The 14,241-nt window shown below is 41.2% G+C and overlaps 1 protein-coding gene across 3 annotated transcripts in view; it reads left to right on the top strand.

Annotated features, from left to right (window-relative positions):
* Nucleotides 1–14,241, top strand: part of PLCB1 (phospholipase C beta 1) — a 665,042-nt gene that overhangs the window by 507,345 nt on the left and 143,456 nt on the right. For all 3 annotated transcript variants that reach the window (XM_070587880.1, XM_070587881.1, XM_070587882.1), the window contains exons 12-14: nt 2,417–2,499; nt 8,992–9,076; nt 10,432–10,609. In XM_070587880.1, coding sequence (XP_070443981.1) covers nt 2,417–2,499; nt 8,992–9,076; nt 10,432–10,609 — 346 coding nt within the window. The remainder of the gene's footprint in view (nt 1–2,416; nt 2,500–8,991; nt 9,077–10,431; nt 10,610–14,241) is intronic.

Here is a 14,241-nt window from a genome sequence, read left to right as displayed (position 1 = left end):
GGAGTGATGATAAAATTTACTGTAATTACTGCAGAGGTTATGGATCAGGATGATAGAGGTGGAGGTACTGAGATGTGGTTGTATTCTGGGTATATTTTAGACAAGATTTCTGATGAATTGAAAGATGTGAGAGAAAGACGAGTCAAGAATGCCTTTAGCTGATATGATAGGGCCACATTTATGAAATAGTCAAAACTTAGCCCTTTTTTCCCCACTTACCACTTACTTCCTTTATGATATTGATTTGCAGTTCTGTTGAGGACTTTGATCTTAGGTGGTTAAAGTCATTAGCTGCATAGGAGTTACTGCAACGGTTACCAGCATAAAGTCTAGAGTCAGTTACACTTTCCTGGGGTTTCTTGGATTCTCCTCTTTGACCTTGGGCAAATTGGTTAATAGCTCTGAGCCTCCATTTTGTAATCTGTAAAATAGTGGATAATATTTTCCTTATGGAATGTTTATAGCCTGAGATAAGATATGCCTGTGCCATAATAAATGCTCTTTAATGGTAGCTCTTATTTGTATTAGTAAGAGTCTAGGGTGAGTGGAGAGGGAGGCACCAGCATGGTATGCCCATATCATGAGCTGGGTCCTTTACCTTTTCTAGCTGCATCCTCACAAAGGCTTGTAGAATGAAACTTATCACCCTCACTTTACAGGTCAGCACAGAGGCATTAAGTGATTTTTCCCAAGGTCACACAGCTTGTAAGGCTAAGTAGGATTCCAACACAAGCCTGTTTGAATCTGAAACCTGTGCTCAAATAAATCAAAGAAAGAATTGAAAATCTTGATGCTGCTTGCTATTTATAGTGCACTTATTTTTGATGGCATGAACTATCATAAAGTGAAACTAATAACGTATGAATGGCAATCTGTGAATTCAATTCTAAGCAACAGTGAGAGTGATTCTTTTGCTCTATGCAGGCAGATCCTTCTTAGAAGATATATGCAAATGGAGCACAGAATTAGAAAGCCTTATTTCTACCCTGGGGCCAGGGAAATGGCTTTCTGGCATGGATGTAAAGAAAGCTATGCATTGCTTAAGAATTGAAAGACGTGAGAGAAAGAAGTACCTTAAGAAAGTAGAGAAGATAGTGGAAAAAGCTCAGGCATAAGGAATGAGAGTGGAAAGTCCTACGTGGAGGGAGAATATGAAAAGAATAAATGCAACTAAAAAGCAAATATATGGGTGTGTGAAACCACAATAGAATTGACATGATATAATTAAAAATAAAGGAGATCGTGCTTTAATACCAGGCCAATGAGAAAAACACTTTGAAAAAATACTACCCAAAGCTGGCAAATATGCATTGAAATCTAGTCCTTCATAGATTACTCTAGGGAATCTAGGATGAAAAGTAATTTGAAGAAACACAAGAGACTGTAACAGTATTCCTATTTTCTAATTCAATAATTCCTGAGAATATATTCCCAGAAAATAATTCAAAATATTAGGAAAAAATGAAGGTGTTCTTTGTAGAATTATTTGAATGATAGCTCTCAGAATATGTCTGCCCAACAATTTGGTAATGGTTAAATCAATTATAATACTGCTCAATTCCCTAGAATTTTATGCAGATATTAAAGCTTATGACATACAGATTTTCTTAAAATACAGATTGATGAGTGAAGTAGTGATATATGTTACAGCATGGATGACCTTGAAAGCATGCTAAATGAAAGATGCCAGACATAAAAGGCGGCATATTGTATGAATCCATTTATATGAAATGTTTGGAAGAGGCAATTCTATGCAGGTGAAAAGTAGATTAGTGGTTGCCTAGGGCTGGGTGTTTGGGGGCGGGGTGGGTGAAGGGGAAGTGACTGCTGATGGTTACATGGTTTCTTAGGGTGACAAAAATGTCCTAACTTAGATTGGGATGATGGTTGCACAACTCTGAATATACCAAAAACCATTCAATTGTACACTTTAAATGGGTGAATTATAACTCAATAATGTTATATCTTAATAACGATGTTAAAAAAATACAGAGTATTTACTATAATTAAAACTGTTATACAAATATATGAAAAACAAACTAGAAGTAAATATAACCAAATGCCAACAGTGGCCTGGTTCAAAGGATGAATTTATGGATGAAAATTTTTTCCTTCAATTTTTGTCCAAATTTCTAGATTTCTTTTTGTATTCAAAAACAATAGATATAATTAGCAACTAGAAGAATCATTCTCCTTTCCCCCTCCACCAAAATCTAGTCTTGATTTTTTTCACTTTGCTAAGTCAAGAGTCAGAAAATTTATAGTCCAGAAGCCTGTACAACCCCTTCTAGCAATGTCAGACCATTTCATACAATTCTATGGATGAAAAAGACAAACATATTATTGGATGTAATCACAGAGCAAAATACACATTAAAATTCCGGCATATTGAATATACGTGTGTTCTCATTTTTAGGAAGTGATAGAAGCAATTGCTGAGTGTGCATTTAAGACTTCACCTTTTCCAATTCTGCTTTCATTTGAGAACCACGTGGACTCGTAAGTATTCAACACGTTCAAGAGGAAGTCTTTCCCAAATAAGGCATGTTTAATAATTGTTCATTAATGACGTTCTTGTATATTTTCATCTGTATATGGTGGAATTAATTATTTAAATCTCATTAATATTTGAATAATCCATTGAACTTGTGGTCTCTCTTTTCATGCCAAAGTAGGATTTTAAATTAAGGATTCCTCTTTTTACAATGCGGTGGAACACATTTCCTTAAATAACACATCTCTATTTCAACGGGTCGTTTTTATAATCCTCCTCCATTAGCTCCTTCTATTGCATGCACATGTGTAGTCAGTTTTGCCACACTAAAATGGCCAGTTCCATACATGTTAAGAGCTGGTGGAAGGAGAGGTGTAAATTCTATTCCGCCACTTCGCATTTACACAGAACTCAGACACTAAGTGCTCCCTCCTTCCTCTTCTCATTGGTTTCCCCTGTTTGTTAACATTTGTACACATTTTTCCTATCTCAAAATAGCCCACACTTACTCTGAGCTACACAAAGAAAAGGTAATTTTGACTTGACTCTTTTATATTCATTTTATCACAAAGTGCCAAGGTAAAACACGTTTATATCTAAAATGTGGATATTAGTTTATCATATACTCAATTTAAAGAGCTTCAAAATGAAAGATTCTTCTTTATATTGAATCAAAATTCAAAAAACTAAAACTCTGGTTCATGGAATTAATGTCTGAAGACTGTGTAATAGTGACCATCATTGCTCAAAAGAGCATTTGGGAAGCCTCTGCTTCATTTCAATGACTGAAGCCAGGCTTCTCAACTAAAAGCCAATGGCACCTGTCCTAATTTGGCTCACAAGTTTCTTTTGTTTCCCTTCTTCCTGTTGAAAGTCTTTCCCAGGTCACTGATTCCCTTTGTCCAACTAAATTGCCACACATGCCTCAATTCACTAATTCTTAAGGAATTCACTAAATCTCAAAGAAGCGGTTTGGTCCTGAGCAAATTTCAGCTTGAGGAATTTCGAAGTAGTTAAATGTGATCATTTGTTAATGTGTCCGTGGAGAGACCTTATGGCGAAGTAACCAATTTTATAATTATCTGTGTTTCTAGTTTGCCCTCAGGAAATCCATATTACATTTACCAGCTCGTGATTCTGTTTCATTAGGACACAATCATCCAATGAATGATGTCATCACTTGGCACAGAGTTTTTCTAACACTTCTGAGGGTCAGTTGAAGAGAAAAGAATTTATTCTGTTTCCTTGCTATTTCTCTTCTAACTAAGGGAGCACCTCTTTAGTCGCTGTATTTAATACCTCATTTGCTCTGACAGCTCTGATTTGCACATGACCTTCCTGGAGCATTTTCTCATCTCTGCCCATCCGTTTGTGACTGGGCTCGAACACTGCCTTAGAACTTTCTTTCAGGCATTCTAGTTCTCAGGCTTGTTGGTGTGTTATTTCTTTTTTGGAGAAATAACTACAAATCAGGTACATTTGTTTTCTTCAGGAAATGTTTCTATATAAATTAGACAGAGTGAAAATCTCCGGTTCCATTCTCTGTTGTCACACCTGCTCTGTTGAACTCTCCCATGAGGGAGGCAGAGAAGTGTCAGCAACCACCACCACCACAGACATAATAACAGCGAATATTTACTGAATATGTGTTATGTGTCAAGCAGCGTTCCAGGCAGAAGCGCATGTAACCCTCACTGCAAACCCAGGTGCTCCTAAGAATAAATTTTATTATGATTATCCCTACTTTACAGGTGATGAAACTGAGTCCCAAAGAGGGTGAGTAACTTACCCGAGGCTGTGAAGCTAAAATTTGACAGAGCTGGGATTCAAATCCAGCTAGTCTGGCTTAAAACTCATGCATTTAACCAACACTCTCCCCTACACCTAAGCAGAAGCAGAAAGAAGCTTTCAAAACTTCAAATGAAGACCACCCAGCATCCACAAGACCACGGCCTGTGAATGTTCACATTGATGTGGCTTGTACCCTTAACCACAGGATATTTTTTCAGTCTTCCATACCAGTCATTCAGAAAACTAATCCCTACATTGTACACAAAAGCAAAGAAGATAGTGCCATAATACTGCCTTCAGGTTTAAAAATGAGAAATTTAGCTATTAAAGGTTTATTAATAATTCATAGGTAAGAAAAGAAAACAGGAAAGCAACCTTCCCAGGATGCCATGATTTTTATCCCTAACCACTGAGATAATTCAATGGCAGCGAAATACTAGGACAGCGAATTCTATCTTGGGAGGAAGTGGTCTGCTTCCTATTTCCGTTGTCCTTGAGCTGCACGTAGCAAAATCGCTCAGCCACAATTCTTTCCTAGGAGGATTATCACACACCCAGAGAAAACTGATAAGCTTTCCTTTTCCTAGTAAACCCAGTGCTTGACATGTGGGCCACCTCGCCTCATTGCTGAACCAGGTGACAGACATCATTCATCAGTTACAGCGCTCTTTGCACTAAACCGAAATATAATCTCTGAATCCTTCTCAACACAGTGACACAGGAACACACCCACCAAAAACAAGTGAAATCTATTTGCCATCTCTAGTGAACCGTTTTATTCTCCTATGTGCTGCATATACAAAACGCCAGACTCAGAATTCTGGTCCCAGCTCATTTGACCCATGCCTCCAAAACAAACTCACACCAGACAAAAGAAATTCACTGACTTTTGTGGTTTTCTGTCCAAATATTTGAGATGATCTATCCACAGACAACAAAGTAGAATCTGCCATTAGTTGCTGGCAACTTATCCTTCTCCACCTGTTACATCAGAATCCCATAAAATACAGATTCCTGAGCCCACCTCCACACCTGGATTCGAATTTCTAGAAATGAGACTTCAAAATTTTTAAGAAATAAAAAGCCCTACTTAACTTGGATGTCCCATCTAATTTGTGAACTAGTGATTTCATAAAAAGAATTCTACGCTGAAGTCAAGTGAAGTAACACCCAGCCCTGGTTCAGACACAGACACTGTGAGAATTTGGACAAAGTCCTTGATTTCCATGGGTCATAGAGCCCTTGTCTATAGAGAAGCAAGTTGGGTTAGGGCAACTTGGAGCATTTATACCAAGAAATGGGACATGTTCATTTTTGTCAGAAAACTGACTACTTTGCCAAGTGCCTACACTATAGGGGTATTTTAATCTGTCCAGATGTATCTGCTATAGCCTGAAGCTCAAAATATATTTCCGAATATTTTCCTCTCGCTTCATCCCCATGGTAGCTGATGTGGATGCTCTAAATGCTTCAGGATGTTTTTTTGTTGTTTGTTTTTTGGTCTCTAATTGTGATTTTAAAGGCTTTTCTTTCTGTAGTTCTGACTCACAAAGTCGGTTTGTCTCCCTCTGACTTTTTCTGTTCACTTTGATCTCTGCTCTACTTCAGTTCCCTGTCAGGTGGGCAGGTATGTTTGTGGAGAACATAAATAGCCTGATTACCAAATAGCACATTTTACTGTTTCTTGGACATCTATCTCTTGTTCTTTCCATCTCAGTTGATTTTTTTATTTTTTTGGTGAGGACGATTGGCCCTGAGTGAACATCTGTTGCCAATCTTCCTCTTTTTGCTGGAAGGAGATTGGCCCTGAGCAAACATCTGTGCCAGTCTTTCCCTATTTTGTACGTGGGATGCCACCACAGCATGGCTTGATGAGCCATGCATAGGTCTATGCCTGGGATCCAAACCCACAAACCCCAGGCTGCTGAAGCAGAGCATGTGAACTTAACCACCACACCACTTGGCAGGTCCAACCATCTCAGTTGATTTTGAGGCAGGTTCTAAAATGTCTAGGTCAGACATAGATCCTTGCTCTTCACAGTGTGGTTGATCCATTGATTGGCAGCATTGGCATCACTGGGGAGCTTGTCAGAAATGTGGAGTCTTGGGCCCCATCCTAGACTCTGCCTGGGAATTGTCATTTTCTTATGGCCCCAGGTGATTTGAATGGAGTGTTAGAGCACCGCTCTAAATGCCATGGTCCATTAACCACCTGCATCAGAATTACCTGCAGCTTGTTACGAATGCAGGTTCCCAACTCAGTGAGCGGACACTGGGGACCAGGCCTGGTCACCTGCAGCGTTAGCTCAGGCGATTCTTTAATGGAATTGAATAAGAGATTATGGGATTATTTCCTCCAGCAAAATCCTTCTCAGGGCCTGATTTAGAGACTGCCTGACAGAGGGCAGAGGACTCTGTCTGTCACCTGCTTTGGGACACCTGGAACATCTCCCCCAAATCCCTCTGCTGGTGACAATATGGTTCCCCTAGAAATCCCGAAAGCAGAGAATTAGGGTAAAACCCTTCCTTTCACTCCAGGTCCCTGATCAGAGGAACTTGGGGCTCCCAAGTTCCAGTACTCAAGAAAAATGTCATCGGCTTCAGCCCCTGTTGACTTATTTTAACTGATCACAGCCGTTCTCAAACTTGAGCGTGCATCAGAATCACCCGGAGGGCTTGTCAAGACACAGACCCTGGGCCGGCTTCCCCAGAGGTTCTGATTCATCATCTGCATTGGAGGCCTTGAATCTGCATTTCTAACCAGCTCCGGGCGCTGTTGATGCTGCTGGTCCATAGAGTAGTGAAGTTCTGTGACATATAATAGCGTTACTCTGTGAAAGTGAAAAGGAGGGTTTGGACAATTGCTTTTGTGCAACGTGGGCCAACCGTGTGGGCCCAGCACAAATGGACATGTCTCAGCTACACCCACAGAGCTGCTGGCTTGCTTGAGCCCCTGGGCCAGTTATCCTTTGAACAAGGGTGTCTGAACTGAGGATACCCAGGGCTGCTCTGCCAAATCAGCCACTTTTCTGCTTGCTCCCCAACTTCTAACGAGTTGTCCTTAAACAACCAGCCTCAGTGATTTTCAGGATCAGTTCTCTGACTGGCAGGTTTTCCTCTCTCCCTGATCGTGTTGAGGAATGCCGCTGTATATTCTGAGGGCTGCACAAGCCACAGAGTAAAATCTTACCCAGGTCAAAAAAGGCATGATGAGAAGGTGGAAGATTGTTATATAGGGCTTTGCAAGTTCTGTGAGGCTCTCCTTTGCCTTTCCTGGCAGTTCCAAGAAAGCAGTGGCCTCAGCCTTATATTTAAATTCCAGAGACCTCACTGGACCCCCAAAACATATGCCTTTTTTTAAAGGGATATAAAGAATGCTTTTCCCCGTGGACCATTGCAGGAGGATTTGAACCCCAAAAGCACCCCTCTTCCCAGGAAAAATCAGTCCATGATTCAGGCTTAAAAGTCATGGAAGAGGGAAAGAAAATAAGAATCGCATTTTGTAATCAACTTGAATTGTAGTAAAGAAGGCTTTTTATCACTTACTTATTCTTACTACAGTCCTAGTTCTGCTAAAACATATTGACATTGCCGCGTGTAGAGACAATTGTTGGAAATCAAGTTGGACAGCCTATAGATCAAAGTCACACTCCACAAAACCCGATGTAATTGGATACCTTTTCCATGATATTTAACATTCTACAGAATGAGAAAAAAATTTTATTGCTTTTTAAAAGGTCAAAGGAAGCAGGAGCATTGAAAGAAAATGGATGCTCCCTCGTATCCACCGTGTTGTTATGTGAACAGGCACGTGAGACCTCTAGTCTGGCTGGCAGATGCTGCCTTGTAACACTGAGATCATCTTACATCCCTACCGCCCTTTTAACGAACGTTTCAAAGGCGTTTGCGCCCGTTACTTCACTTCGTCTTCTCGGCATCCTCTGCCTCTTTCCAAGAACAGTTATTATCTTCCTCATTTTCTAGATCCAGAGCGGCTGAGAGCCTGGAGCTCAGCTCAGCAAACCCTGCAGCTCCAGCTTTTGCCATCAGACCAGTTCCTACTGGCCCATAGTCAGGCTGACACCGCTTTTGCTTCTCTAGTAGGCACAGAAGAGTTGCACACACCTTTCCTCAAGGTGCCTGCTTCTGTTATCTTTCCTCCAGACCCTCTCCCAAGTGGACACACTGCTGCCTGTCTGCCCTTTCTCCTTCTCTCCCTCTCTCCTCCCTCCCTCCGTTCCTACCTCTCCTCTCCTGCTTCACCTCCTTATAAACACTCCTTTGCAGCACAACTCTCTGTCAGTTAGGCAACTTTCATCCAAGAATTCACATGGAGTCATGAGTGAGTTCCACCCCCAAGTGTCTTGCGGTTGACTTAGAATCAAGAAATTAAACAAAAGGGACTGAGTCTCTAATTCTGGGACATTCAAGAATCCAGTGATAGGCAAATGACCTGCTGTTCCCTCCATCTGTGTCTCTGCAGGGCAGCCTTAGGAATAGCCTGCACAGTCCACTTGTGTGTGGTATTCAAATTTACGTATGTTGGGATAGTAAACAAGGGATTTAGAATGATGAAAACCGATCCTGAAGGGTAGGATGAGGGAGTTACATCTTTCTGTAATTAATAACACAAAGTAATCCTGGCTGGTGTCTTTGATTAAGCCTCCTTTGCTTCCTTCCTTTCTTTCTTTCTCCTTTTCCCTCAGCCCAAAGCAGCAAGCCAAGATGGCGGAGTATTGCCGGCTCATCTTTGGGGACGCCCTTCTCATGGAACCACTGGAAAAATACCCAGTAAGTAGTTTTGATGTTTACCCGTGAAGGAATGCACATATTATTTATGATAGGAGTTAGGAAGAGACTTCCTTAGATCCTTTCCATGTTTATATTTCTTGGTAAGATTAATGCAATTGATAATGAACCTTGGACCACGAGGATACCGGCAGTGTACCCGACTGAGGGTGGGAGTCGTGCATCTGTTCTCTTCCTCTGCCCACGGTCTTCTCTCTCCCTCACTGCCAGAGGTGAACCAGTCAGGACTGCAGGACTTCCACAGTCACAGTCAGCCCACGGAGACAGTCCAAGGGGACAGGGCTCTGATCACCTCCCAGGGAACCTCCTCACACTCCTTTGAGAGAAATGGGTCAGGAAAACAGGACATTGCAGGTGACACAATGACATTCCAGCCCACCCCTGCTGGCCGCTGCTCACTTCCTGGCATGCACCTTCTGGTGTAGCAGGACTCAGGCCTCCTATTGCCGTGGTAACATCCCTGCTTTGGGAAGGAAAGCAGCGGAAATATCCTGAAGGAGGCTTTTCCCTCCTGGACACTTTCTCCCAGTCTCCACACATCCTTCCATAATTTCATACCAGTCCCCAGACTCATTGGAAGCAAAATATAGAGGACCAGCTTATGGAAGTTCACAAGACTTTCTAAAAATAACCCATCTTGGGACTTACACTCTAATACAATATCTGATAACCCCCTCATGAGAAATTGATTTCCCATTAGATGTGCAGGCCTAAAACACTAGAAATAAGACTTGCAAGTAATGGCAGCTTGAGTCTCAGGGCTGCAAGGAAATCTGAAGCCACGCAGTCCACTTCTGCTGACGCCAAGGAGACTGCAGCTTAACTACCTAGTGCCAGGAGGGGGATTTTGCCTTTTATAAACTGCATCTGAAAAGTTGCTCCTACCAGCTTGCCTGGATGCTCCGGCCTGTCTTCACCAACTCTTCCTGGCAGACACCACACTCCAACTGATTTCCCTCCTTTGAAAATCCAAGCCAAGGCCTTCTTATCTGTCCTAAATCAAGATGGTTGGATTTCTATGGTCCATCGGAAAACTCATGAAACTTCGGGTTAGCACTCCAAATCTCCCAGTACATGTCTATGGTTTTATTCATGCAAATTTAGTTGCAGAAAAGTAAGGGTACAGTAGTTAAAATATACCTTTCATGAAAAAAAAAGAAGGAGCTATGAACCAGCCCCCATGCAGGACACACTTAGAATAGTTTAATGAGCTGTGTTGAAGGTAGTAAAGAGTAATCTAGAAGTTCTTGGTATCCAGCGCTGTCCTGGGCATTCGGGGAGGGAATCTGAAAGGAAGGGGCAGTATTTCTAAAGAATGTGCTTTTCTTTTCCATTAGCTGGAATCTGGAGTTCCTCTTCCAAGCCCTATGGATTTAATGTATAAAATTTTGGTGAAAAATAAAAAGAAGTCACACAAGTCATCAGAAGGAAGTGGCAAAAAGAAGCTCTCGGAACAAGCCTCCAACACGTACAGCGACTCCTCCAGTGTGTTCGAGCCCTCGTCTCCGGGAGCCGGTGAGGGGCTGGCGGGCTCTCCTTCTCCTGTTATGTGTGGGTTTCAGAACTGCTGCTCTGAAATCAGTTTAAAAGGACGTTTAACATTCCCATTTGGGCACAGTTTTAACGTGTATTGGTTTTCTGTTTCTGCTACAAACCTGGTGGCTCAAAACAACACAAATGTATTCACCCCAGGTCTGCAGGTCCAAAGGCTCACGCGGGTCTCACTGGGCTGAACTCCGGAAGTCAGCAGGGCTGCTTCCCTTTTGGAGCCTCTAGGGAACCCTATTCCTTGCTTTTACAAGCTTCTAGAGACTACCCACACTTGCTGGCTCGTGGTCCCCGTTCTCCAGCTTCAAAGCCAGCAATGTCTCATCTCACTTTTTCTGCCATCGTATCTCCCTCTGACCACAGCCAGGAAAGGTCCTCTGCTTTTAAGAACTCGTGTCATTACACTGGACCCAACCGGATAATGCAGGATAATCTCCCATCTCAAGGTCCCTAACCTAACCTCATCTGCAAAGTCCCTCTTGCTGTATAAGGTAACATAGTCACAGGACATGGACATTCTGGGGGAGGCTATCATTCTGGCTACCACATAAGGCAAAAAATCTTTGGAGTGACCACAGGATTTTAAGCTTCCCAAGGGCAACAACCAAAGTACAAAAAACAGACCTGGGACCATAGCTTCACCAAATGCATTCTCCTTGATGATATGCTGAAGAGGTCTGGGCAAGTTGACTTTTCCATATTTTACAGAGCTCTTTTAAAATGTGAAATGGTAAAGTTACTTGAATATCTGTCAGAGCTACTTGGTGATGCTTAATATCACTCATCTTCCTTCTATATTTTATTTGCAATAGATTTTTGTGGTTGATGAGAAAAGAATTCAAAGTGATCACCCATTTCCTTTGAATTATTTAGTCTAATTTCTTTTCCAACCTTAGTCAGAATCTTGGCAATCTGAAAAGTACATTACGAGGCTCTCTTGATTGGAGGGTGAACGAGTGGAGGAAAGTTTAAGCTAGAAAGTCCTTCAGTGAAAAACTTAACTAACATTGGAACAATCGCTGTGGAAAACTGTTGGGGACTATCTAGAAAAGCTGAACATATGCTCCCTCTGTGCCCCAGGGAATCCCCTTCCAGGGTATATACCCAACAGAAATGCATGTAGATGTTAACCAAGAGACGTGTACAAGAATTGCTTAAAGCAGCACTATTCAGAATAGCCCCAAACTGGAAACCAACCAAATGTCCATCAACAGATAAATAAATCATGGTATATTCGTACCATGGAATAATATGCAGCAATAATGATCTGCAACTGCACACAACAATGTGGATGAATCTCAGAAACATAATGTTGAGCATAAGCAGTCAAATACAAAAATAGTATCTACTGTATGATTCCATTTATGTAAAGTACAAAAAACAGGCAGAACTACCCTATGCCTTTAGAAGTCAGGAAACGGTTCCCCTTGGTGAAGAAGTGGCTGGAAGGGAACCCAAGGGGGCTTCTGGATTCTGGTTGGTTATCTTGTTTCTTAATCTGGGTACTGGTTACTAAGGTCTGAGTAGCTGGTGAAAATTTATTGCACTGTACACATATGGTATGTATACTTCATTGTATACCTATCATACATCAATTAAAAGATTTTAAAATTATTAAAATATGCAATCAGGAAAAAAAAAGGTTGACCAAGACACTGACTTATCTTTTCTTCTTTTTTCCATCTCAATCGCCAATACCTTTTATTGTTTAGATTAAAATCCTTGTCAACAGACATTATATAATTCTTTGAAAGAGTTTGTTTTTTTTTTTGAACGTCTGTTTCAACATTATTACACAATTCTGATTCTTTTTTCAAAAATAACTTTTGTTTTCAGTAAGAATGTTCTTTTTGAAGTTTTGGAACACATATCATTAACAGGACACCTATTTCCTAGCACAATTCTACCCCCGTAACGTTAGCAAGGAAATCGTGTCTTCCTTTGCACGTGGGAGCTTGTTTTTCTACCATCTGCCTTTCTCACTACCAGTTCTCTCCCTCTTATTAACTGGATGCATAATGCAAAAAAATAATTTTTACAGGCAGTGAACACTATTGCTTAATACAGAGAAAGATCAGCAATCTGTTAGTAATTCAGTAGATTTCCTAAGCTAGCCCTGTAGTCTGTTGTGCAATCCTTATTTATTTCAATGGAAACTTTTGGACGTTTTAATATGTAGATCGGCTCCTGAATAAAGAGCACTGCTAATTTACCATTTGGTTTGTAGATGTCCTCAGTACTGGGAACTCAAGTAACTGGAAAAACATGAAATGGTTCCTATTTCAACTCCAATTTACTTATCCTGGCCGGTTGGCCAGGTGCCTCTTCCAGGATTCAGCCCTTTGCCAGTACACTTGTCTTAAAGAACTAGGGGAAAGTAAGATTTTTTTTAAATGGTTCAACAAGATTCCTCAAAGGTCCCTCCAAAGATTTATAAGGGAGAAATCAGGCCCTGCTCATAGAGGAAAGGAAGACAAATTCTTTCTTTCCCGTGGAAACCAAAGAATGACCTGATTGAGTATTGGAAGTGACCAGTATATTGCTGTGTCCCATGAAGCATTGTGTAGAAGGTTCTGCCAAACAGCTTTTTAAATTACTTGATAAAGAGCATCCCCTCTTTAATTAAAAAGCAAACAATAGTTACAAGAACTGGGGGCAACAAATTTGATTATTAAAAAATTTTAATTGCCACCCTCCTAAAAGAATGTGCCTCTATATAGCATACATTTTTCTATCCATAATATAATTGACTCACCTTATTAACTGCATCATAAATTGTTCTATGTGGCTTTCTTTAATAAGCCAAACATAATAAGCCTTGTCGGTCCCAGAAATCTTTTCCCTCTAAAGATATTTTGTGAATACTTTGCTCACTGCTGTCATTCAGTTATTGATTGAACTCCATCAGCCAAATGAAAACATTTATAAGCTTCTTAGAAGACAGTGCTGTGGGCACCGTGTCATTTATATGGATTGAGCACAAGGCAGCTACCTTTCAGAAGGCAGGGAGCAGGAGGTGCTTGCACATGCAAGTTGCCTCTTGCTGAGCCAATATTGCCATCTACTGGGTTTATGACGCTATTGCACTGTGTAAACCCTGAAAGATGGAAGTAATCAGTCTTGAACTATGCCTTCTTTACTTTTTACTTGCAAATCTTTTTACATAACTGATATTACCATGTCTGACTGAAGCCAAGAGCTGCAGAGGAAGGTAATGCCTCATACTGGTGGAATCATCCACCAAATCTTCAGAGAGAAAAACAATCCCTTGAAATGACTGTATATTGGCTAAATAGGAAGCTGAATGAAGTCTGAGTGAGGTAGATTTCCACGCATAACAATTTTAAGTGTTCTCCCATTTTAATCCTGCCTTTTTAAACAGAACGTCACCATTTTCTAAGATATATGCATCACTTAGGGGACAATGCATCCATCAAACAAGCCTGCAGGCAAATCGTAGGCTACGGTTGGTACCTCATGGTTTATGTGCAGTCCGATGTGCTCCTGTAGCCACCGTGCTGCCCCAGCTCCTCTGCCTCAACTTCTGTGAGGTCCTCTGTGGCCTTGGAGGAGTACCCACGCTGAGCACTGGCCAAGCA

This window comes from Equus przewalskii, chromosome 21 (assembly GCF_037783145.1).
Source record: "Equus przewalskii isolate Varuska chromosome 21, EquPr2, whole genome shotgun sequence".
Lineage (NCBI taxonomy): Eukaryota > Metazoa > Chordata > Mammalia > Perissodactyla > Equidae > Equus > Equus przewalskii.
The sequence above is the reverse complement of the archived record's forward strand: the minus strand, read 5'-3'. Positions and strand labels throughout refer to the sequence as shown.